Here is a 27,442-nt window from a genome sequence, read left to right as displayed (position 1 = left end):
CGCCGCTACTGCGGTTGCGCATCTCCGATCTTGTGAGAGTGGCGACGAACGCGGTCGACGTCGACGAGTTCCTTCGAGTCATTCATCAAATTCCAGCGGCTCATGCGTGTTTGCGTGCGTGCGTCCGTCCGTGCGCGAGTTTTGTGCGTTAAACATTCCGTTGTCCCCTTCTGCCCGCGCGCGGCCCGGGGGAAAAACAGAGAATTAAAATAATTAAAGTAATGGCGTTGCGTTGGTTGACGGGCGGACATCAGCCGCCGACGTAATGGTTTACCGCAATCGTTCGTCGTCGGTAGTCGTTTACGGCTGCGCCGCCGCCGCCGCCGTTGTCGTCGTCGTCTCCGTCGTTCCGTGATCCGATGAAAAGTTTCCGTGGCTCAACAACCGATTGGTGTTGGTGAGATGAACCTGTGAATACAGTCGTTGTAGTTTTCGTCGTCTTCGATCCGTGTTTTGGTGCTATTTTGTAGCGCGGTGCCGGCTGAAAAATGGCCGAGTACTATCAGGTGAGTTCATTCACCTGTCAAAAGTGCTGCCGCCGCGCGAAATAATAATACACCCAAACTACAATAATAATAATAATCACAATAACATAAACATGGTGTGTGTTATCCGTGCCGGTCAAAGGTGTTGTGTTAGGTGGTGGTCGGCGGAAATGACCGTTTTTATATAATTTTGTTGCCACTCGCGATTGTCCGTTTGGACACATCACATGAATCGTACGTGCACACGGGTACGTCGTCGTCTTGTGTGCGTGTATTGCAATCGGTGTGTGTTTGTTGGTTGTGATGTGTCGTTGTTCGTGCCTAATTATTGTGGCCTACGAAATGAGCAATATAGCTCTTTTCAAGGTTGTGAAGCTGGTATTTTCGATCTCGTAACGATACAGCATAGCTTATTCAGGACAACTTAAATCGCACTTGATTACAAATAATAAGCATTACAGTGTTCTGGGTAGCACTATAGATGTTGCACTGTTGGTGCTTGAAATTTGATGTTGGATTATTATCCTACGGGTATTTGCATAGGCGTGCGCAGACTTCAACTTCTGGTCGAGGCTGAACACAATTAGTGCCTCAATACTTAGACAGTACGCCTAATTTTTTTCGAACACTTCAACATAGTAGATTCTGTTGTAAATTAAAAACAATGTAGTATTTATATCTATACATTGAATTAAGTATTATATTGCTAATTTTTAGACATATATTTTTGAAGTTAAAAGTAAAACTTTAAATTTTTTAAAATCAAATGATATAAATACAATTAATTGATTTCCACAAACATATTAAAATATATATAGGCATTTTACTATGCCCCAAAAAAATTCCTGTCAAGCTGGGGCACACCTATGGGTATTTTATAGCGTCGATCATTCTATGCTGTTAATTTTGTTATTTTTTAATGTCTGAGGTTTGTCGACATTTAGAACATATATCTTTTTCTTTAGCAACTGCAAGTTTATTGCCCAATGGTAACGTAATACTAATTTTAACATTTTTCGGTTTTTTATTTCATGATCTTGTAAAATTTGTGTATTATTATTTGTGGAATAGTATAATTTATATATTAACATGCACATTGAGTATCGCTAATTGTGCTTTATTATAATATGTATAGCATGTTTTTACATAATTTGATAGTATCTAGTACATTTATAAGTCAATATTACAACATGTCAATATTGTAAATTACCTATTATTGGTAGAATGCAGTTTGTAGTAGGTAGGATTAAATTTGAATATTATTATTATGTAGTGCTTATCTACTTAATTATAATTTGTATATATCTATAGTTTAATGAAACTATTAATTCCTATCAATGGTATTTGCATTCTTATAGTTTTGATATTTTGATCCTGTATTACCTTAGTTTAAGGTATCAAATTTCATTTTTTATTCATTAGATATTGAATACTTATTTTGATATTTTGCCCTTTTAATATTGTATATTTACTTACAAACATTGGTGCTGAAAATCAGTATATTTATATCTAGTTGCTAACCATCAGAATAACTTGTTTCAAAAAAAGGTTTAAGTTATTTTTTTAAAAGTTAAGCTAAAACATTTAATTAAACCTAACAATATCAATAAGTATGACAAAGGTGTACTGACACTGTTATTAATATATTTATAATTTCTATACATTTCATGTTGGTAGATGGTAGGTAGGTACTTCTTGAAAAATATAAATGAATACACTAACAAAATATGAATAATTATATAAAAACTGAACAGATTATTTTTTGATATAACAAATTAAAGTAAAATAAAAAGAGAAGCATTTTCTTCATATTTTTTTGAAGTTTTTAGCAAGATTTTTATTGAATTATTTTTTTAACATTATGGGAACATACTCTTCAATTCATTGTTTTTATTTTTAACATGGTAATGTTTGTAGTATAGAAAATTTACATAACTATTCTAATAATTTTATCTATATTATAGTAAGTTTATCAATTATCAGTTTTTTATATGAAAACTAGCCAGAGGTATTATAATCTGGCATTGACATTGACCTAGTACAATAAAATAGTAAATAAGATTGTCTTTAAAGTAGTACATATATTTATTATTTAATACATTAGTACTTATATATATATATATATATATATATATATATATATAATGTATATGTAACAATATAAGTAGTAAAAAATTAATGTGTTTAACGATGCTTTTGAATTTCTAAACTCCGATAAAAATAAAATAAAATAAAATTGTCAATTTACTGAATAACAACTTAAAAAACAGTTTAAGTTGTTATTCAGTAAATTGACAATTTTATTTTATTTTATTTTTATCGGAGTTTAGAAATTCAAAAGCATCGTTAAACACATTAATTTTTTACTACTTATATTGTTACATATATATTCTACTGACTAAGTTATCATTAAATACTATTGACTAAATTAAAAATTGTTAAGCAATGTGTACAGTTAAAACTATATATAAATTGGCATTTGCAACCAAAGATAGTAATTCTTTTGACACCAATTAGTTTTGTTCATAATATGTTTGTTACTACATAAAGATTTAAAATAAAAAAAATATTAATACTGGAAACATATATATTATATAGTTAGGTATAATTCAATTATCTTGATTAACAATTATTTACTGTTACCCTTTGGTATTTGTAATTTATATGTATACATTTTCATTAAAGTGTTAAAGAAGAAATTTTGTTTCTTTTTGGAAATGTTGAAATAAAAGATGAAAAATTAAAACTAGTATTAAAAAAAAATTGTATAATTATTATCTGTATTGTTGCGCTTAATAAATGTATTCAATAAATTACATATTTTATGGAAATAGACTTATGTTGAACATTTTGAATTACCAAAATAAACAATTTATTTTTTCTACCTTATACAAATTATATTTTTGATTTAATAGATATTCTTTAAAAATTGAATATTAAAGGTATTTTTATATTTATACATAATTATTTTATTATATATATTTGATAAATCTGTTAATTTTTTTGATTACATATTATATTTTCATTTGGTACATCTTTAAATACCTAAAATTGTTTTAATTCTATTACAATGTAAACAAGAATAATAATTAGTTTTAACTATTTAATAATACAGTCATGTTTTAAAATCAATCTAATTTCACATATAGCAACAAGTGTCACTTAACTATTGGATGAAAGAGATTTTATGTTTGTATAGATTTTTTTAAAATTCCTGTTGAGCTGAGCCTTGAAAAAAAGTGCATGTACTTAAAACATTTCCATCGTAATTTCTTATGACAGTAATTTTACATCCATCACTAATGGCTAAGTTTAATGAGTGTGCACTATAAGGCACTTAGAACTGTGCGTCTTATTGCCTGAACCCCAATTAATGTCCAATCATTGCTGTAGCTTCATCATATCCTTGTCTGACCATTTTTTCTAAATTAATATTATGCTTTTTTAAATTTTTTAAAATACTTAAGTTAAACCAGAGCCATTTATATTTAAGACAACTACATTTTAAAAAAACTTTCCTGAAATATAGAAATTTTGGTTTCAGGATAGATATATCGAATATATCAACATTTTTTTTTATCTCACAATATCGAATTATAAAAATAATTGAGAGTATCATCATATGTTATATGTGTACCTATGATATTTCAATATATTTTATTGCATAATTATATATAATTAATATAAGTATACAAATTAACTTTAGTACTGTTTTTGTTTAATTTTATAATTATATTTCTATTATATATAAATATTATTTATATTAATATTATATTATATTATATAATTATATTTTCTTTGAAACAAATTATTTATTTTTGTCTGATAATAGTATTTTGTATAATATAGATAGTGCCTATTAAAAATATTCAGTTCATCAACTGTTGTATTAAAAATGTAGCATAGATAAAATATAGTTGTTGATTTATATTCATTGTTTAGTTTAATAATTAATTCCTATTATACTTAATTTGTATAGGTAATTATTGTCAGTTATGTTTTTAACCAAAAATATTACTTAGTGCTTTGAATAAATATTATAGTTGATTGATCAAGTTGAAAGATTATTTCAAGAAAATAATTATTTAATCTAATGTGAGATTACGTATCTATTCAAAGACACTATATAGTGCATTAGACTTAGATTTTGTTTTTTTTGTTGTAGTATCATGTTGAAAAGTTGGTTGTGTAACTAATAAATTCTTTATTGAATACTTGTTTAGTGTCACTTATCTCAAAATATAATAGTGGTATGCTGCTTCTTTTCTTCTTAATTAATTTTGTATTCAATTTACATGTGTAATTTAAAATATAGTTAATTTTCAAATTCCTTTTTTACCAATTAAATTTTTGTGTATTTTGGGAAACCATAAGACATTTACAAAAATATATATGAGATGGGTTAAAAATTGTTTACAGAAATGTTGCAACTACATATGTTATTTTTGTTTCGAGTTTAGTATTTGTTATGATCAATGTTGGGAAAATTTCGAATATATCTATTAACTTATTATAAATAACAGGATAATAAATTTACTATAGAAATAATGAACCTAAATCCTTCTATACATGGAGCTATTAAAAAAAAACTAAACTGTTTTATGATTGAAATTACTAATTGGTTACTAACGCATTGGTGACTTGGGTCCATACACAAGGCTACTCATAATATACCTACTCGTGATCGATATTTGTAGTTTGTTCTGTATGACCATGGACAAAGGGCATATTTAATCATAATCATTTTGCTGCACCATTAGTATTGATAGTGATTCTTTTGATGAAGATGTAATGATAGCATACTACCATTCCAGAAGAAATAAAAAAAATAGAAGGTTTTGGGTTTATCCATATCTCAAAAAAAAAATTCCATCGCTGATTATTCGTTGCTGCAAAAGAACTAAATCTTTCAGGTACTTAATTTTATGTTTTTATCGATATCAAAAGAAAATTACTTAGATTTGGTGAAAATGATTTCCCCTGCCTCCTGAAAGCGTGAAGTTATATAAAATGGGATGTTTTTTTATAAATGTTTGTACAAAACTGAAAAAGCTTTATCGGGCAGCAAAATATTGAAGTAACACAACTCAAAGGTGACTCGACAGTTGAATCACTTGGAACTTACTAATGCAATAGTAACTGGTTAGTAATCAGTAGCGCCGTCTATAGTGTTCCATCGATTAACATTGGTAGTGACTCAACTAGTTAGTGATTTGTGTCAGTAATTAGTTTCTTTTGAATAACTCTGTGTGTAGTAGGCCTAAATCACAGAATTAAAAGTTAAAAAGTGATAAAGTAAGATAAATGTGTGACAAAATATAAAATAGTTAACATTTTTTAAAAATATTTAGAATTTTTTTGGATCAATTAGTGTATACAGTTACTATTATAAATTTTATCAGAATTTAATAAACAAAATTTAAAATTCAATAAAAAACGTTTGGTACATGAACATATGAAAAAATAACCATTTGTAAATGTTTTATAAAAATTGAATTATTAACTCTCAATAATTAAATTTGATTGTAATTTTGTCTAGTGTATTCCTTGAAATAAATTATATTAAATCCTTAGAATTCTAGTGTTATATTTCTATTTTTGAATCTATTGAAAATTATCAGTTATGTTTGTTTGTTTTTTTTATTAAACGTTATAAATAGAAGAAGTATTAATAACAAGTAAATAAATAATTTATGGTAAGCTGGTGACTAACAGCAACAAGAATATTTATAATATATCATTATTATTATAATAATATATTCAAATATACTCATATTATTATGGGCGTAGGTAAATTGAGTTCCAAACAAATTATCTTTTTTCGAAATAGGTAAACTGAGTCTCATGTATAAAATTTAAAGAGGTAAACTAAGTCCTTCGTATAACAGTTAAAACGGCAAATTGAGTCCTGTCTAAAATATTTAATGTATTAAATTTATTTAAATTATAAATATCATCGTTGATATAGTTATAAATTCACCGAGTACTATAGGTAAATGTATCTTATCATTATATCGTTAAATATTATTATATTTCGCTCCATATTATTATATTAGGTGACATTTATATAAGTACTTAACTATCTACTACAACGTTGGATGTGATATGTGGTATCTGATAAATGTAAGTTTAATGTACATAGTATACAATTGTGTTAATATAATTAAAAGTATGTTAAATAAAAATAAACAGTATTTCATTATATTTAAAATTACTGCTTTAATTTTTATACAAGGGACTCATTTTGCCGATTTAGTTTTTATATGAGGAACTCAATTTACCTTTTTTTTTTTTTTAGGCGAGACTCAGTTTACCTAAAATTAATAAAATGGGAAACAATTTACTAAACCCAATTATAGATGTTTTATTTAGATTTTAGGTGTAATTTCATTGAATTCGTTGTTGAAAAAAATAAATATAAATTTATATTTAAATATATAGTAATATAATTATATAACAATATTGAATTATAACTAAATATGCTTTATGTTGTAACTTATACATTTTAACCAGCACAACACTTATTAAATCATTTTTTAAAAATAATTAACTTTATAAACCTAGCGTAATAAAAGATAATTTTGTTCAAGTAATATTTGTATGGATATAGAGTTCATATGAAAATAACTCAATTAATTCACATAATATAAGAAACAAAATATACCCAAATGTATTAAATCCTTAAAATCTTATAGTTATTATTTTTGATCAAGTTTTTCCTTAAAATGTTTTATTATTAATTATAGGTAGTTACATGCTTTTAAAAGTTTGTTATATATTGGTTATATCCTTTTGATAGTTTACAGCTAGACAGTTTATTTGACAAAATCTGTTTTCATCAATTATTTTAATAATAAGTGTATTTTTTATAGTTTTATATGCATTTATATATTTTACTATACTTAACAAAACAAATAAACATTAATCTAATTTCTAACTTCAATATGATTAGTTAAAACCTGTTAGCATGTGAATCATTTATTTCATGATAGTAGGAATTTTAGATTTTTTATTGAGACTTGTTCTCAAATATCTCATAATTTAAAAAAAAATACTGTAAGTATTTATCTCTAAGTATTTTTACCTCTTATTAATATAAATATAAAAAAAACCTCTAAAAAGAGCACTTCTATTTTGAATAAAATGGATTTCAGTAATTTTATTGCAATTCATAAAGTTATTATAATAATATATTTTTAACAAATTTATAAAAGTTTAAATAATGGTTCATTACAATAAAAAAGGTTTGACAAAAAATAATACTGGTGATTTATCTATTATATTCTATTATACTCTATTATCTATTATTTTTTGTATAATTATTTAAAACCATTTAATTAATTCTTAAATTTTTTAATTTTAGGGTGAATATTTGTTTAATCCTGTTTTATACGAATTGGGTTTTAAATATGGTTTGGTAACAACAAACACTGATGGTACAGGACCTGATCCAACGTCCATTGAAACGTTAACTCCAGCTCGATTGGATGAGCTAAAGGAAACCATAAGGCGGGAGATTCGACGTGAGCTTAAAATCAAAGAAGGTGCCGAGAAATTGCGTGAAGTTGTGACAGATCGCAAATCTTTGTCGGATGTCACTGATATCGTTAAAAAATCCAACGCTAAGCTTGCCGAGCTGCAGGTCGAATTACAAGAACTCGAATCCCATATTATACTCAGCCATGGAGCAACTGGACAACAATCGTGTGGTTCATTAAATAATTCATCTTCTTCCGGAGTCCACAAGACATCAGGAATCAATGGATCTGCAGATAGACCTATTTCAAGTAACTATATATTACCTAGTATAATTTATTCTATGTTGTTACCCAAATTGATAAATTGTTTGAAAATTTGTCTATGAATTTGGTAAATAGAAATATTTTAATTATTTTATGAAGCACAATAAAGCTGTTGTTATGATATGAACAATTTAACACTATTAATGATGATAAATGAGATTGAGTTTTATAAAGACGTTTACCATCAATAATAGATCCAATGAGTAAATTCAGAACTCGCTATGTTATATAGTAATTTGGTACTTTAACCTATATAATATAATAGATCATAGTATGTTATATAACATTATATATTTTTTACTAATACTAATACTACTAGTATTTTATTTTTTCACAATCATAATATTTTTATTCTATTCTACTCAATTGAAGGAACCAGATGAGGTTCTAGTTTCTCTTTCCAGCTTCAATTTTATAACACGTGCATGGCATATTTTGCGTATACTGGCGCAGAAGTAGACCTCCATGATTCTTTCATAAGAGAATTGAATACTGTAATTTTTACTATCTCTGTCCATTATAAATACATAACATAGTATTTTAAGATATCTATTTTTTGTTTACAGAACAGATTATTTTATTGATGCGGGGAGAATTTTTTGAAAACCAATTTTAATTTTTCCTTAGTCTTCTTTTGATCGACTTTATTATTGATTTATTTTTCAAATTTGATTAAAATTTGGAAATTAATTATTTAAAGTTAATTTACTTAAATTAGTACAACATTTTGTAAAATAATGCGGAAAGCTAAATAGATTTCAGGGTATTTTCTAAAAAAAATCATGTTTGCATAAGTCAATTGGTTGGTATATTTGATACATAATGCATTTAATTACTTAATTACCTAAGTCATAACATAAGTATATTTAAAAAGATTTGAGCCCAGTTTTAAGTCCAGACCACTGAATTTTAATGTATTTATTGTATATTAAAATTTGAAATTTGATTTCATAAATGTTAAAAAATATCTCTAATAAACCTACCAACTTTTTGTTCCATCTCAAATATAATTTTACTTTTTTTAGAAGTATTTGTAACAGAACCTTATGATTGATGGAGATAATTATTTTTTAAAGTTTAATTAAATGATGTGTTAAATTTAGTATTGAAGTTGTAAATTATTTTGTTAACCAAACTTTTTTCTATAAAATATTCCCTGCTCAATTTAATACATAAATAGTAAACATACTCATACAAATTTTTAAATTAAAACAGTTAAAAACTATCATATTACTACAATAATGATCTTTTAAATGTGTTTTAAATGTTAAGTTTAGTTTAAATGGATAATTTTAAAGAAAAAAGGTTGTCAAGTTCATAATTTTATTGTTTATCCTCTAATCACTTTGTTTAGGATAATTTGGATTATTGAATTGTAGTATGGCAGTTTTTTTTTTTATGACTTAATGCATAATACCATTTTAAATAAAGTTTGGTTAGCTACCACTTACTGCATAATATTTTGTTTAAAAATGTTGGAATATAATGTTAATCCAAAATCATTACCCTTGACAATTATTTGTTAACCAAAAGAAAAAAACATAAATTAATTTAAGTTTTCTATCCTATATTTTATTTCAACTGTCATAAGTAATTATGTATACTTGTAAACAAATCATTTATAGATTGTGAAATATTGTATAAAAGATAAAAAATAGATTGCAATTACTAAAAATAATTTTCTCTTTAATTATTGAAACATTTATAAAACTATTAGTACCAGCTAAATAAAACTTGATTACTGAGTCTAAATAAAATTGTGTGAACATTACTGCTTATTGCAGTTATACTGTTGTGTAATTATTTCATAATTGTTAAAAATTAAATAATAATATTGTACTTTAAGTATATAAATACTAACAATTTTGAAAAAAGCTAAAAAAAATGTATTAGTTTATATTCTATATTCATTTATATTTAAATATTTTTTCAGTTTTTTTCTTGAACCATTAATGTACAACATATTTTTATTGCTTTTATGTTTTATTTTCTGCTCATTTAAAAAGTTTCCACCAGTCGAAAAATTACTCATTGTTATCTTGTTGAACTTCACAAATAAAATTATATAGTCTATGAGAAAATAAAAATCTAGCTCATTGTTAAATGTAACATCATTTTACATAATTATAAGATCTTGGAATTATTTTCCTAGTTTTATTTAAGTAATACATATCCATACTTTTATTATAGTATACTAAAAAATATTAAAATATATTTGCATATCTGAATATTATTTTAGTATTCAAAATAAATAATTTTTCAATTATATCTATTAAAAATTAATTTTCCTACATTAAGAAAATTTAAAATTAAATTAACTAATAGCAATAATTTTATAATTTGACACACATACACACAGTAATAATTAATTCTCCATTTTGTACAAAGACATATTTAGAAATTTGGCGTCTAGATGCTAACGTTTTTTCTGATCCTCCTCCCCACCATAACAAAATTATTTTACTTTTTCCATCAACTAAGCGCGTCAGAGCTTACCTTCCAGTAACCAACCGTAGGCCGTATAACAGTCTTTACGTTATCGTTATCTTTTCAAGCGCTTTCTAACTTATTTGTTATATTTTTGTTTTTAATGTAATCACTTTTTGTATTCTCTGGTGGAACTAGTTCCCATTGATTATTTAATCAAAAATTTCCATTAAACAATTTTTGGTTGTTAGAAAAAGAAAGTGCAGTTTAAACTTTAAAAATTATGCTATTTTTATAAATTAGTCACAAATATAAAATATAATAATAATAATAATAATAATGTATAAATATAAAATTTATTATTATTACAAAACAATATTTACAATTTACATATTTTTTTTATGAATTTTAAAGGAACTATACTCATTGATTATGTCATCATACTGTAAACTTTTTGTGATGTCTGTTTCAATATTTAATAATATAGCCATACTGTTTAGTCGTTTTGAAGGAGAGGTTTTTCGTCAAAAATGTTTGTCCCCCCTCCTCCCATGAATATTTTCAATCTTAGAATATTATCTTGGATAAAAAAAAAAAAAATTAACCAATTTATATTATTGTTCTTCAACATGAAATGGAATGTGAAAAATCTGATGCCGCCCTGGGCGATCGCCCCTCTAAATACATCACTGATTTTATATATTATTTATGAACTTAATACCTATATTGACAATTATATACCAGGGCATACATATGGGGAAGGTTTTAGGTGTTCAACCCTTTCCCCCGACATTTTAATAAATTTAGAAAAAAGTATTGATTTTTATACAATTTAAATTTAATATCATAAACTTTTGGCTGGGTTTTTTTATATTGTTCATTGTCGTTCTATCTATTATTATAAAATTAATTATTTCCACTATTATTGTCTTATGAAATAAATAAATTTGGAATACATAGTAAAAATATTGAAACTTCTACAACCTCCCTCCCATTAAAAAAAAATGTCTAAGTACACTCTTGATTATTTACTATTTACATAAATAATTATACTGCATTTTGATAACTTGAATTTTAATTGCATATTACTATTTGTTTATAAATTAAATAGGTATATTAAAGAACTTAATTAATGTATTGATACTTTTTTTATTTGGTGGAAGAATGAAAATATTAAATGTGATTATTTGAAATAATTTAAGCCACAAAGTATGTAAATTAAGTCTAGAATTAAATTTAGTGTGGTAGTTAATTTAACACTGGTCAACTTAGTATAAGAAAAGTATTTAGTGCAATAGTAATAATAATGTACCTAACAAACATTTCCTAGTTAAAAAAAAAAACAAATATAGACTGCCACAAATTGTATTTCTTTAAAATTAATAAAAAATTTAAATTTTAGATTCTCTACCTATGCATTTTGCTGGTTCATCACCTCAGCAAGTCCAAGAGTCTAATTTTGTGAGTGACCTTAGACTAGTACAACTTGAAAAACAACTTAATATAGAATTAAAAGTAAATAATGGATGTTTAAATATTTAAATTATTTGTGTATGAATTTTATTATTGTACTTTTTTAAGGTCAAGCAAGGTGCTGAAAATATGATTCAAAGTTTAAGTAGTGGATATTCGCGAGATAAAAAGCTGTCAGCTGATGCTCAACTAATGTTGTCTGATTCAAAATTGAAAATTGAGTACTTAAAAATGGCTATTCTAAAGGGAAAGCAGACTAAGCAGCAAAAAGAAGAAATTAAATCTAATAGTGAAAGTAAAAATGGTGAGATTAATTACTATTATAATTAAAAATATTATTTTTTAAGGTACTAATTTAGTTTTAGGTATTTGTTACTTAATTATGTCACATATTTAACAAATACTAAACTATTGAGAAATTTGTAAAATGAAATTCCTTTAAGTAAAAACTAGACATAATATCCTATCAGAAATTCTTTCAGTTGAAATTGTGTACACAGGTCACAAACACAAAAAAATAAACTCTATGGTAAAATCAATAACTTCCTTGTTTTACTTTGAGTTAAAAAAAATTGTTTATTATCATAATTATTTATATATTTTGTTTAATTTATTCAAATATTTTAATTCTAGATTTTTAAATTATTATTTTTATATAATTTATTCTTTTTTGTTTATTTTTAACGCATTTTTGGAATTTTTCAATATAATAGTACTTATTTAAAAAAATTATAATATATATATAATTACTAAATATTTTGTGTATGTATTACAATAAAAACACTTTTCAAATTATAACAGTATTTATACAAGGTATCATTCAATAAACTGTATAAAGTTGCTCTATTTATTTTTATACCCAACTGAAAGTGTTTTTGAAATTCTTGGATGCTACCATTAATTGAGCCATTAGATTGAACACATTAAAATGCAGCTATCAAAAAAAAAAAAAAAAAAAAATAGGATATGATTATTTCATCCTTTGTTATAGACTCAAAGAAATCAACAATATGAAAGACCTCTAGATCTTTCAATATAACCTGATGTTTTCATTTATATAGAACAAATTTCTTCTAAAGGCATAAGAAATATTGGACATTATAGTTGCTAAATAACTATTTTTATTGAAAATGTTACTTAAGTTAATTAGCTAATAATTAATATTATTTTGTTCTTTTTTTAGTTTTATACCTTTTATTTATTAGGTTATATTATGTTATATGTTATATTTTTATTTTATGCTTGTGCCTACACAGACATTTAAATAAATTAAGACAAATTAGAACATTTTAGTTTTTTTATATATATATAGGTGATTGTTAAGGTTTCATAAAACCTTTAGTAATATTCTCGGAGTTATAATTTATATATCAGTAACTTTGATATATTTACATAATATGTTTTAAATATGTAAATATGACTACGTATAATTACTTATTTTATTTTTATTTCAGATAATTCTGATTCTCATTTAGATAATTCATTAGAAGAACGTGTAGCAGAGTTAAGACATCGCTTAAGAATTGAAGCAGCGGTTGTAGAAGGAGCTAAAAATGTTATTAGAACTTTACAAAGTTCCAAATTCAATGAGAAAAAAGCTTTGCAAGAAGTAAGCATTTCTTAATGTATTAATAAAGCTGCTACTTAGCTTATATATACATATTAATTAGAAGATAAAAATTAATTGAGGTTCTTAAACAGTCCTTTAACAAATTAGTTAAATCATTTTTACTACTTGATATAAATATAGTTATTATTAAAATATAATTTGAAATAAATTGGTAAATTTTAAATCATAAATTCATTAAATTTATTTCATGTCTAGATTATTGTTGTTTGAAGAACATGTAATAGCGTAGTACAATAATTGATTGTAGGTTTGTTTTTAAAATAATTATGAAATATAATTATGGTTTTCAATATTTTAATACATTTATATTTAAAATATAAAATTATTATTAACTTAAATTTTAATGTATTACCAAATCAGGAATACAAAATAATAATTCAAAAATGTATCTAATTTATTTAAGAACTATTTATTAATTTAATTTAATATTTTGATATTCTACAAATAGTTTAATGATTCACTATTTACAATAGTTTTATCATCCTATAAATCTACCATGTATATATTTAATAGATTAATGATGTAAGTTTTTATTTTTTGAGTATCAGAAAATATAAACTTTTGATATTATTTTAAAATCATGTAATCTATACAGTATGAAATGCTTATATTAATAACAATATTTTTCTTATAAATTAAACACAAAATCTATAAAGGACTAGACTCCATAGTCAGGTGAGATACAGAGATGGTAAATAGTATTACTATATTAGTCTTTTAAACTTAAAACTAATGTACCATCACTTCTGGGTGAAAGTCTTCGACTGAAAAACTCTGTGAAATTTTACTTATTTAATAATAAATAAACGTACACAAATTAATAGATATAATAGTTCAAATAAATATTTATTTTTGTTATAATTATAATTTTGTTTTTTATGCCATATTTATTAACATATATATATTATATATATATCATTAACACATTTAATATTGTGTAATGAATTAAAGAAAATATTGAATTACAACATTAACGTATGGAACTGTTGACATATGACATCACATTTTTTTGTTTTAATTCATTGTTATTTAATACAAATTATTACAATATTTATTTAACTAAATAATATATCTTTATTTCTATTGAATTTTTTAATTATTATTCATTGGATTTAAATGTAATATATTTATAAATTTACACTGTGTGTTGTACAATGTATAAGATTAATTAATTAAATTCACCTACGATAAAAAGTCAAAGATGATGCAACCTTGTTTAATTTTTGTTTTAATACTATGTAATTACTTTTTTTTAATTTTTTGGACTTAATCCAAGTTGTTTACATTTTTTTGTGATTTTTAAAATAAAAATGAGAAAAATTCCAAATATTTTATGAAGAATTACAATTTATTTGGTGTTTGAACTACAAGTGATCCGAAATAATTGATTGAAGACACTTTCTGAACAATGTTGATATTTATGATCAATGAGCTTCACTACCAATTGAATTTGATCGATGCCTGGTATTAAAATATCTGCGACAATTAAAACATGAACAATCTGGATTTTTTGATGGTCCAACATGATGATCTTGTTTTACTGTTAATCGCATTGTTCCAAACTTTGATGCCATTTTAGCAACTTGAGTAGTTAGACAATTAGAGTTAGATGGTTGTCGGTGTATTGGTGATTGTGAGCAGTCACTAAAGCTGCCTAAATCATCTCTTGTGTTTTTTACTTCAGACCATGGACGTCTTGCTAAAATTTGATTTCTTTGATAACTTATGCTGTTAAAACTCCATGCAGTCTCTGAACATTCATCATCAGAACTACTTGTTGTATTATCATAATATTTTAATTTTGATTTCTGTTGAATACTTTCGGTTTCTGAACTAGTTATACTACTATTATCTAATGTTGTAGAATCCATAAATGATGATAAGCCACAGCTAGATGACTCAAAGAAAGAAGAATTTGATATTGTATTTGTAGAACTTATAGCTGACAAACAAGGACTTCTCTGTAACATACTTTGATTTGACATTTTTGATTGATTTCGAGCTGCATAAGATTTTTTTGATTTCTTTTTGCTGTTAATTTTCACATCTGATAAATTAAGTAATGTATCTGTAGATTTAGATGTTAATGTATCTTCCGAATCTGATGATTCTGTACAATAAACATCAATATGTACAGTCCTAGCATGACGTTTTTTGTTTTTATCTAATTCATACTGTTGATTTTTGAGTAGAACTTTTTTATTTTCCTAAAACAAAAAGAAAATAGTAATGAATTATTACAAATTAATAACAATTAACTATTTAAGTACCTTTGTAAAGACTATTGATGTCGAAGGTGAAGTTTGACTAGATACATCTACAGTTTCTAAATGTTTTTTTGGTGGAACATTTGTACAAAAATGAGCTGTAAAACTGTTTGCTTTTCTAGCTGACATGGGGCTCCTCATTCCACAACATACCTCACATTGAGGTGTTACATTGAAAGTGTAATCACAAGCTGATCCATGTGATGAAGTTCCTAGTCCAGAATCTGGTCTTTGAGGTGGCTGAGCAGTAAATATAATATTTCCTTTTTGAAATCCATAACATGGTTGCTCAGTTATTGGTTGAAAATTATTTGGCTGTTGTGTTAATTTTAGATGTGCATGTATTGACCAATCATGTATTAAATTAGAATTATTGTCTTTTTTGATTTTTTCATCCATTTCATTAGTCACTATTAATTTTATCACATCACAATACAAGTGTACATTTCAAAACTGTGTTGTAGAAAATACTGGCTACTCATATGAGTTGAAAGTATCCTAATTCTCAGCTGAGAGCTGTTATTTTGGCATAGCATCAAATGTACTGTTCAAAGCGTGTTGTTAGCATAAGAGAGGGGATTAATGTTTTCTAAGGTCATAATTCATGGTGGACAAAATAAAAATGTCAAATTCACCCACATATTAAATTCCATTAACAAAATACAATTGAGAATAAGTAACAGTAATTAATAATTGTATGGAAAGAATATTCAGTAGTTATGTTATAAATAAAAATAAACCTAATTTAAAAGGAAACCAGTAGCTTTTTAACTTTTAAATGTATGCTAAATATATTTTAGTTATACAGGTGTTCATTTAACAATATCAGTGTTAAAGTTTATTACAGCTTAAATTATTTATTTAAATTGTATGTGTTATCAGTAAACATTATAATAAAATATATGATATTTATAATTAAAGTTGAGTAAATAGTCATAGTAGTATATCCAGAAAAGTGCTGGCATTATGTCAATTGAAGTGTGCTAAAAAGATGCAGTTTCTATTTCCAGATAGTATAATGTAACAACTTGACAAAAAAAAAAAAAAAACAATTTATTTTATTATCATTATTTTTTTATATTTCTTATTCTTATTGTGCAATATTATTAATTTATACAATTTAAGATATATATATGCCTGTAAATTTGTAAACATTTTCCCACAAACTAGCCATAGATATTATGGCAAGAAAGATAAGAGCAACTATTTTATTGAAAATAAATATGCATTTGTCAAAAATATTGTATTTAATATAAATGATTACCAATTGTTAATAATATAAATTGAATCATTAAGTATTTGGACTACTGAAATTTCTGAATTAATTATATGTATTTTCTAGCAAAAATAAGGAGCATATTTATTTTAAATAAAATATATTGGCTATTATCTTTATATGATTTATCAAAGTTAGGCCAGAAATTATATGATTCCTTTTATTTTATTTGAATAAACTGATATATATGACTATAAAATATAATTTAATACAAATTAATTACAATAGTTTAAGTTAATAATTTTTAGATGTTTTATTAAGTTTTTTGCTATTTTTTGTATCAAAATTTAAAATATATAAAATAAATGTAAATAGAAATTAGAATTATATGATTAAAGTCAATATGATTTTAAAACATGAAGGGTTGTATTGTTCATATTTACAGTATGAAAAACAATTACTGTTCGATAAATTATTACAAAATATTGCAAATTGTGCCTTTTTAAAATAGTATTAGATTTTTTTTCCGTTTGACAGACAAAAAAACATTATGTTTAATTTTAAAAATTCCTATTTTAAATTTTATGTCACATTTAGAGTAGTTAAAGTATCACAGACAATATTTACAGAACCTCCCCTTTTATTTGAACCAGAATTAGAATTTTTCTATTTTTCAATTACTTTAACTGTATGAAAGTGAGTCATAATTATACATAATATATCATATATATCATTTGTAAAATTGTTAGTTCTGCCATTTGTTGATTTTTTGTGTTTCTGATTTTCGTTTTATTATCTGTATAAAGGAATTTCAAATTATATTCATGACATTATATAAGTGCTATTTTTTAAAAATAATTTCATTATTAATTATGATAAAATATATTTTAATTTTGATTTGCAACAGGCACAAGCTAATCTTTCGGAATCTAGTTGTAAATTGGATTTGTTACGACGATCACTTGAACTCCGTCGTCAAGAGCTTCCTGCTAATTCAACTACAGCTGTCCAATTAGTGCGAGAATTACAAAATGCTCAAGCTGCTAGTCCTACTCCAAATCATGCTTATGTGAGTCTACAACCATTCCCAAAAGCAGAACGAAATGTGATACCCGAAAAAGCTACTGTATCTAGATGTGCAGCTGTTACTGGGAAACTTGAAGTTAGGTTAGTATCTTCTTTTACTGCATTGTTGTATATATTACCTAAAAAATGTTTTTAGGTTAATGGGGTGTCAAGATTTATTGGAAGAAGTTCCAGGTAGATCAAGACGAGAAAAAGACAATCCTGGAGACTTAAGATCTTTTGTAAAAGGAGTGACTGGACGTAGTTCTAGTAAATCTTATAATATTAAAGATGAAATAAGTAGTAAGTATAAATAAGAAAAATATTTATTTCAATCAACATCCAATTTATCTTTTATTTTTGTTGATTTTTTTAGATGAAATCATGGCTATTATCAAATTAGATAATCAAACAGTTGGTCAAACTAGCTGGAGACCTTGTTCACAACAAGCATGGGACCAAAGGTAAACTATGTTTATTATATATTAATTGTCTTATTTAATAGTTTACTGTATACATGTTCAAAAAACAATATAATATTAAATTAATTTCTTTTAATTTATATAATGATGAGTCGTCATTGATGACTATAAAAAATAGTATACTGTTTTGAGTAGCTACGTCTTATAAAAATTTAAATGTTTATTAGAAGAATTAAGATATTTGATTATAATTTTTCAAAATTCTTCTAGGTTTTCTATTGATTTGGATAAATCTCGAGAGCTTGAAATTGGAATATATTGGAGAGATTGGCGGTCATTGTGTGCCATTAAATTTCTTCGATTGGAAGAATTTATTGATGATATTCGGCATGGTATGGCATTACAGTTGGAACCCCAAGGACTTCTGTTTGCAGAGGTAATTGACAGTAGTACATTTATTAAAAATTATTTACTGTAACTCAGATAATTTGATGTATAAGCATCTAATTACATGTTTTTCATCTGTGAATTGGGGATATTTGATTGATGATCATACTAACTATTGATAAATCAATATCCTCATGGACTATCATGTTGCAATCTAATAAGTCATAAATATAGTAAAATTTACTTGTTTAGCTGTGATAATTAAATTAAATTAATTTTTGTTATTTTAATAGCTTATTCATGTATTAATCAAATTATTTATTCATTTATCTAATTTATCTTATTTATTGATATTTTTTGTATTAGATTAAATTTTTGAATCCAATGATATCACGTCAACCTCGCCTAAGACGTCAACGCAAAATTTTTAAGCAACAAGCTAAAAATTTCCCAAGAGCCAACCAAATGAACATTAATATAGCTGCTTGGAGTCGACTTCTTAAAAGATCATCACCTTCAATTCAAAATTCACCATTAGTTCCTGTACAACAGCACTCAAGATCACATTCTCACTCTGATAGCTCCACAGGTTTATACATATATTTTTAAATTTGATGTTTAGTTTAACAGGATTAATACATTTAGATGGAGGTGATATAAGACTTGAAGAAAAATGTACACCTGGTGAAACACCAGAACCAATTAACACTTGTGGGTTGGCTGGTGCTCGACCATTAGGCTTAGGAGTTGCTGTTTTACCACCATTACCACCTACTATTGCTGAACAGCGAAATATATCAACGGGATCTCCTACATTCCTACCTTCAGCAGTTTTAGCTGCAAACAAAAGAGCACCTATTTCTGCACCAGTTGTACCTCCTCCAAGGCCACCACGGCAATTAGATCAAGAGGTGAGTATTACGTTATTGCTTTAAAATGCAAATGTCATTTTTTTTAGCTATTTAGCTTTTTGAACATCAATGCACCAGGGGGGTAAATTGTATGATATGTGTAGCTGCAGAATGCGTTGAAGGAATTTGACTTTTTACATGATGATGAGCAACAGACATTACCACCAGTTCATAGGAGACATATAATGACAATGTCTGTTAGCATAGAAAGTGTTGGAAGCTCAACTTTGGGAACACCGCAGCCATCTCCTCTTGTAGAGTTTCCCCAGGACGAGGTACATTCTCTTCCTACACCACTGTTGTTAGGCTTGTCTAACATGCGTGCGCATAACTGGTATATCACACACATTTCTAACCAATCTTGTGCATGAATGACTTGAAGTAGATTTAATTGTATTTTTTTTTCATATGAGAGTATTAAATATTATGGAGTTATATAATTAATGTTACATATACATCCTATATATATATATTAGTGATGGGTCGAACTGTTCGAATCTCGAACCGAACCGAACCCTTGATGTTCGGTTCGGTTCGGTTCGAAATTTGAACTCGGCATGAAAAAAAATCAAACCGGACTATCAAGCATCTTTTACTGTTCGAAAATCGAACTTGATAATATCTATCGAACCAGACTTACTGGCCACGATAGTTTGAAAACCAAATATTTGTACAATTCTTCAAGTTATTTTTGAAAAATAAAAATTGATAATGATTATTTAGAAATAATTAGATTATTGACGATAGAAAGTGATAATCTATAAAGGGTACATTATGCATTATATATAATAATAATGCTTTTATTATAATAATAATAATGTTATTTTTCCAGTCGCATATTACACATCCACCCTCCGCCGACCAAAACATTAATATGTTGTTTATCGCCAATAGAGGCAGTGTATCTAAATCCATAAATTGGCTATTTTTGTTTTTATCATATTTATTGTAGAGGTTAAAATCTATTTTTAGGTAAATCCATGGTAATATTCCGATACCGAGACTGTGCTGTTAATAAAAACATGTTTACAACTTACGTCTTACATTATAAATTCTACTAATCATTCTATATTTGCGAATTATAATTATTATTACTATTTTTTTCATATATTATTAAAATATACTGATTATATTTTCATATTACACTCAATACTCAATACTCAATGAATATTTTATAAGCTACAAGCAGGGCCGGCCCAAGCAAAAATAGTACACTGGGCAAAATCAAATTTTGCCGCCTCTAAAAAAAAAAAATTGAGTTCTTATTTTAACTTAGCCCCTCTCCCTATATTTTATGTGACATATTTACTTAAAAAAATTTAAATTTTTATTTTATGGATAAAATTATATGTAAAAGAATTAAAAATAATTTCTATTACTATTACTCAAAACCCATCACTACCGCGATTATCGGATATGTGGTTATTTATATTATTTTAATAATTGAAAACGTCCAGCGTAGGCCATAATATAAAGTAATATAATAACTTTAGACAATATTATTTTATTATATAGGTAAGTGATTTTCACGAATGAATTAATTTAAATATTTTTCTTATAAAACACCAATATAACTAAAAGAATGTTCGAGTCAATTTTGAAAATGCCCCCCCTACTAAAGTGTAGCTCTAGGAAAGTGCCTAGCTCACACCTTGAGCCGGCCTTAGCTACAAGACAACACTGGTTTTGAAAAATAATAATAATAATAAGAAATTATCTAAAATTTAAATGTATTGTAAATAATACAATTACTTAGACTCAAAAGTTAAAATGTAGAATAGGTAATACGAAAACTTAAAATACAATAGTAATTAATAATTATGGTTGATTTAATTTGTAGGTAGGTACAATGTACATGATAAAAAGTATTGAGTTCGAGTTCGACTTAAAATCATAATAGGTTCGGTTGGGTTCAGTTTGAGTTCGAAAAAAATAATTTAAAGTTTGATTCGATTTAAAAATTCAGGGTTCGACCTATCACTATTATATATATATGTCTCCTACTAAATTTGAGTTTCATTAAACCATGTTTAAAGTGTTAATATATTATATTACTTATATAACATATATAATGTAACTTTTATAGAGCAATATATTTAATTTTTTACCTTTTTTTAATAGAAAGAAATCCTTAAAAATAAATTCTAATTTTCAAAAATGTGAAATCATTAACATATATTTATAAATTTTTCAGTACCAAAATGAAGAACCCTTATTTATACATCAGTTCACTAATTATTACTTATTTCTTACTAAAAAAAAATGTCTTACCATTGGAAAGAGATATAAGTACAACTATGGTATTAACTACTTATATCTGGTTCCTTAAAATTCTAATTTATAGTTTGTTTTTTACAATCACTATTGCATCAAATTAATTAATAGACAAGTAATTGTAAAATTTTATTTGTAATTAATGTTTATCTTTAAATGTGCTTATATATTTGAATGTTTCAATATTTCTTACTTTTATTTTTGTTGGCAATCTACTTTACTTAAATTGTTTTCTGAAGACTGCATGTTAAGAGTATATTTTTACTGATATATTAACCCAAAAACTAAGCATTAATTTTTATTCAAATAAAATTGATGGGTTTATATAATTAACATACTTTTATAAGTTAATTAAATCTAATTTAATATATTATGTTATAGTATAAATTATTTATAAAGAAGATGAAAGTTCTTGCAATTTTTATTTTGTTATTTCATCATAATTAATTTTAGTTTTTTGCCAGAATCTTAATTATATCATTGTTACAAACATTAATATGTTTTTATAATAAAAATAAGTAATAAGTGATTTATACTATATTACATATATATATATTTGATCAATTTTTTGAATGATTAATGAAACTTACTCTTGCTGCATACAAATAATTATTATACAATATTAAAAATATATTAAAATATAGGCTGTTTTAATAAAATATTCTTATTTAGTCTTTATTAAAAAATTATTTTGATAATTATTTAGTTTTTCAGAATAGATACTATACATAGAGAGTAGAATATAAATTATATGTTTTTCTTTCTAACTTAGTATGTGGTTTTCTGTTTTTGCTTTGTTATTTTATATTATCTTATACATTTGTTTTATGAACATGCCAAAAAAAGTTATATTATCAAATTATTATTAAAATAGTTGTTTTTATTGTATTATCAAAAATGATATATATTTTTTATGTTTTATGTTATTAAATAATTGAGTAATTAATTAATATACATTATAAATCTAGTTGTAGTAAGAAATTCTCACGAAATAATAAATTAATGTTTTTATTTTCAATTTAAAAGATAATTTAAATTATCTATAATAAAGTTGGTGATTATTTACTTATCACTTACTAATCATTTTTTTAAAATTATTTACTGCTGTTTTAACATGTTGCTTAAATTAAATGTGACTAAGCTGTTATGAAAAATAGTTTTGTTGTAAATGGTTTTTTTTTATAAAATTGTGATTTTTTTTAATTTCAGTCAATTAAATAAGGTTTTACTTTTATTATAAGATTATTATTTACGTAAATGAATTACTTATAATTACTTATGTTTACAAAAAAATAAGTTAATATCTTTTTAAAGTAGCATTATTGATGTTTAATTTCATCAGTCAAAGGGCCTAATGTAAATATTTAACTTTTGATTTATAGTTTAATTTCAGTTAGACTATGTTTAGAATTGTTAATATTATGTGCTATTATTGAATGCTTATATAATCAATTGTATTTTTATAAGTACTGCAATATTACAAGTATTTAAAGTTCTGATAGTAGTATTAATAGAGTTGAGTACAGAAAAATTATTTTTTTAATAAGTTAATTTCATCTCATTTTTTCATTTATTAAAAACTTATTAATTATTGCATACTTTTTTTCATTTAAATATTTTGCTTTGCATTTGAAATTTAATTTAAGGTTAGTTAAAACTTTACAAATTTTAAAAGTAAGCCTTACTAAGAAATCGTTTAGTTTTATCTTGTAACTTTGTATTTTATTTTTGTAACCACTAAAAAACTATTTAGATAACTATAGTTCATTCATTCAGTGTTAGTATATCACATTTATTTACCTTTTTGGGTTATTTACCTTTTTTACTTTTTGGGTTATTAACATATTTGTATTTATGTATATTTCATAGTTTTAAATATGAGTATATTACTTATTTTGATTATTGTTTTTTAGTTGCCACTATTTAATCATCCAGTTTCACGTGTACTTGATTATCGAGAAAATGAATCAAAAGGACATCTTACAACAACAAATAATATGCAACCACCAGAACCATGTAAAACCATATTATCTAATACTTCCAAATTTTCTCAAATGTCGATGGATGATTTTAGACTTCTTAGTGTATTGGGTAGAGGACATTTTGGAAAGGTAAACTGAGTACATTTTGAAATTGTCTACTATACAATATAAAACAATAAATCAATTAATAACGTTGATTTATATTCTTTAAGGTAATACTTTGTCAGCATAAAAAATCAAATGAATATTTTGCTATAAAAGCATTGAAGAAAGGTGATATAATTGCCCGTGATGAAGTAGAGTCACTGTTATCTGAAAAAAGAATATTTGAAGTTGCTAATGATATCCGACATCCATTCCTAGTAAACTTATTTGCTTGCTTCCAAACAGACGTAAGATTTTGCTATTGAGTTTTCTCTTTTCTAGATATTGTTAATAAAACAATTTTTTTTCTGAATTATAATTTCATATTTTATTTTAAATAATTCTTCTACTTGTTTACAGGCTCATGTTTGTTTTGTTATGGAATATGCAGCTGGTGGTGATTTGATGATGCATATACATGCTGATGTATTTACAGAACCTAGAGCTGTTTTTTATGCTGCTTGTGTTGTTTTAGGATTACAATATTTACATGAAAATAGTATTATTTATCGGTTAGTATTATTGTTAATATTTTCTTTTTAAATGTGTTAATAATATTTATTTGCATTTATATTTTAGTGATTTAAAATTGGATAACTTGTTATTGGATACTGATGGATATGTTAAAATAGCTGATTTTGGATTGTGCAAAGAAGGTATGGGATTTGGTGATCGAACTGGTACATTTTGTGGAACACCTGAATTTTTAGCTCCGGAAGTTCTAACTGAGACTTCATATACACGTAGTGTAGACTGGTGGGGCTTAGGAGTACTAATATTTGAAATGCTTGTTGGAGAAGTAAATATTTAAATGTATTAAATATTATTTTTGTACTAATATTGTGTTGTTTATAGTCACCATTCCCTGGTGATGACGAAGAAGAAGTATTTGACTCCATAGTAAATGATGAAGTTAGATATCCTAGATTTTTGTCATTGGAAGCAATTGCAATCATGCGAAGAGTATATCATTTAATTGTTTAAAAAATGAGCAAAACATTTTATAATTTATTAATATATTTATTTCAGCTATTGCGTAAAAATCCAGAACGTAGATTAGGTTCAAGTGAACGAGATGCAGAAGATGTGAAAAAGCAGGCATTTTTCAGACAGGTTGTTTGGGATGATTTATTACAAAGAAAAATTAAACCTCCGTTTGTACCTACTGTAGTGAGTATTTTATTAATCACTTTATATTTATTGTAAAAAAAGTAATTTATATGATATAACCTAATTTATTATTATTAAAATAAATATTTTATTTTATATTTAGAATTCTGTGGAAGATGTTAGTAATTTTGATGAAGAATTTACTTCAGAGAAACCACAATTAACACCACCTAAAGATCCTAGACTGTTAAATAATGATGAACAACAGTTATTTAAAGACTTTACGTACACAGCTGACTGGTTTTAACAGGGTTGTAACTAAAAAAAAATGTATAACTTAAATTTATATAATAATCGATCAAATTCTAATAGCTAGAGATAGCTAATCATTAAATTGATGTATTAAAAAAAATTTAATTACCATAAATTATATATTTTTATTTTTTTACGGCCATCTTTGTAAAATAATTGTGATTTATATTTTAAGAAGAAAATCTTTAAATCATTCAGCTGATCAGATTACATTTTTTAAACAAATAGTTACCACAAGTCTTGAAATTATCAAAGTTTAATTATTGATTTAAAAAGTTGAAAGAATACCCTTGATATATTAGATGAAAAAACAATTTTATGATTAACTACATGCTACTATGCTGAACATAAAATATTTAATTATGTTGTAGAATTCTAAAATGTTATATAAATTATATGTAAAATATTCTCTTATATTTTTGTACAATTATTTCTAGAAAAAGAATCAATATATAATCTATGTTATATTATATTGTGTGTTTGCGTGTATTGCTTATATGTATTTATAAAATATAATATATTTTTAGTAAAAATATAAAATTATTATTGTTGGTAGCTTTTAAATCATTAATACTTTATATGATTGATTAGCTGATAGAATTAGGAACTATTGCACATAAATTACACCACAAGTTTGTCTTTATGTTAAAAATTATTGTTTTATTTAGCTCAATTTATTGACAATATTATGCTCACTTAGTACCTAATGGTTATTGATTATTATTATTATTTTTGTTGTTCAGTAAGTTGAATACAAATTGTTAAGGCTAGGTATATTAACAATGTATTTTTAAATGAAAATTCTTACTATTTTGTAATGGACAAAATATAATCATGTACATTAATATATTATATTATATTAAATTTGACTCAATAATATTTTGTCTATAATTTCACAAATGCTTTAATCCTTTCTTGTTTGTTGAATATTAATCACACACCATCAAATACATACCTACTATTATTTAGTACCAGATACTATAAAATTGTTTGCATTTTTAAATCTAGAACTTGGTGTTCCACTTTTTTAATTTCATTTAATTGATAGTAGTAAGAACAAATTAGATGTAAGAACATAAAGAACATTACTTACATTTTTGTTAATTTTTAAGGGATCAAAAAACAAATAAGGAATCTAAAGTGCTTGAAATTAGATTGAAATAAAAATTCTTTAATAAAATAATTAATTTAAAGCTATATCGTACTTATATCATGACCAGGGATACAGCCATAGAGTAATGACACAATCATGAAGAAAATTAAATTTTATTTTGTAAATTTAGTAGAATAAAGCTTATAATACCTATACATATTATGTAAGAAAATATTTTATATCCCCCCCCCCCATGATAAAATCCTAGATCCGTCACTGCAGTAAATCAGTGAAAATAATTATCTTTCTTTTAATATATTCTATAATCTGTAAATTGGTTGGTTTTTAGATATATTATCTGAAAAAGTTCAAATAAATATTCAGTAAATTCCTATTTAAAAACTGTTAAAGTTCAAAATACCAAACATAATGCTGACACAAC

At 24.9% G+C, this 27,442-nt stretch overlaps 2 protein-coding genes across 4 annotated transcripts; one reads left to right on the top strand and one right to left on the bottom strand.

The window, feature by feature from the left end:
- LOC112682963 (serine/threonine-protein kinase N) lies at nucleotides 1–26,209 on the top strand. 3 transcript variants are annotated; one of them, XM_025553757.1, is made up of 19 exons: nucleotides 1–506; nucleotides 7,927–8,272; nucleotides 12,117–12,229; nucleotides 12,296–12,491; nucleotides 13,642–13,796; nucleotides 18,208–18,467; nucleotides 18,523–18,668; nucleotides 18,742–18,829; nucleotides 19,058–19,223; nucleotides 19,541–19,763; nucleotides 19,820–20,085; nucleotides 20,190–20,360; nucleotides 24,273–24,470; nucleotides 24,554–24,733; nucleotides 24,846–24,997; nucleotides 25,065–25,284; nucleotides 25,341–25,448; nucleotides 25,515–25,655; nucleotides 25,759–26,209. In XM_025553757.1, the coding sequence occupies exons 1-19, from the start codon at nucleotides 489–491 to the stop codon at nucleotides 25,900–25,902; spliced, it is 3,291 nt and encodes a 1,096-aa protein (XP_025409542.1). In that variant the 5' UTR covers nucleotides 1–488; the 3' UTR covers nucleotides 25,903–26,209. The 3 variants fall into 3 exon arrangements, with proteins under 3 accessions (XP_025409542.1, XP_025409541.1, XP_025409543.1); XM_025553756.1 differs by having other exon boundaries at nucleotides 7,849–8,272; XM_025553758.1 differs by lacking the exon at nucleotides 20,190–20,360 and having other exon boundaries at nucleotides 7,849–8,272; nucleotides 25,759–26,208.
- Nucleotides 15,096–16,768, bottom strand: LOC112682964. The gene is made up of 2 exons (XM_025553759.1): nucleotides 16,088–16,768; nucleotides 15,096–16,024 (listed from the first exon to the last, which is right to left on the bottom strand). Exons 1-2 carry the CDS (start codon nucleotides 16,481–16,483, stop codon nucleotides 15,242–15,244), a joined length of 1,179 nt encoding a protein of 392 aa, XP_025409544.1. The 5' UTR covers nucleotides 16,484–16,768; the 3' UTR covers nucleotides 15,096–15,241.
- Nucleotides 26,210–27,442: the final 1,233 nt, after the last annotated feature.

The sequence above is a fragment of the Sipha flava genome, unplaced genomic scaffold (assembly GCF_003268045.1).
Source record: "Sipha flava isolate LNK unplaced genomic scaffold, YSA_version1 217_pilon_pilon, whole genome shotgun sequence".
NCBI lineage: Eukaryota > Metazoa > Arthropoda > Insecta > Hemiptera > Aphididae > Sipha > Sipha flava.
The sequence above is the reverse complement of the archived record's forward strand: the minus strand, read 5'-3'. Positions and strand labels throughout refer to the sequence as shown.

What these genes read in the sequence shown, in the direction of transcription:
- LOC112682963 (XM_025553756.1), top strand. An exon ending in AGAAAAAAGCTTTGCAAGAA is followed by an intron (nt 13,797 to 18,207) that starts GTAAGCATTTCT and finishes GATTTGCAACAG; the next exon opens with GCACAAGCTAATCTTTCGGA. An exon ending in GAAAATAGTATTATTTATCG is followed by an intron (nt 24,998 to 25,064) that starts GTTAGTATTATT and finishes TTTATATTTTAG; the next exon opens with TGATTTAAAATTGGATAACT.
- LOC112682964 (XM_025553759.1), bottom strand. Translation starts at nt 16,483, where the DNA reads ATGGATGAAAAAATCAAAAAAGACAATAATTCTAATTTAATACATGAT. An exon ending in CATCAATAGTCTTTACAAAG is followed by an intron (nt 16,025 to 16,087) that starts GTACTTAAATAG and finishes TTTTTGTTTTAG; the next exon opens with GAAAATAAAAAAGTTCTACT.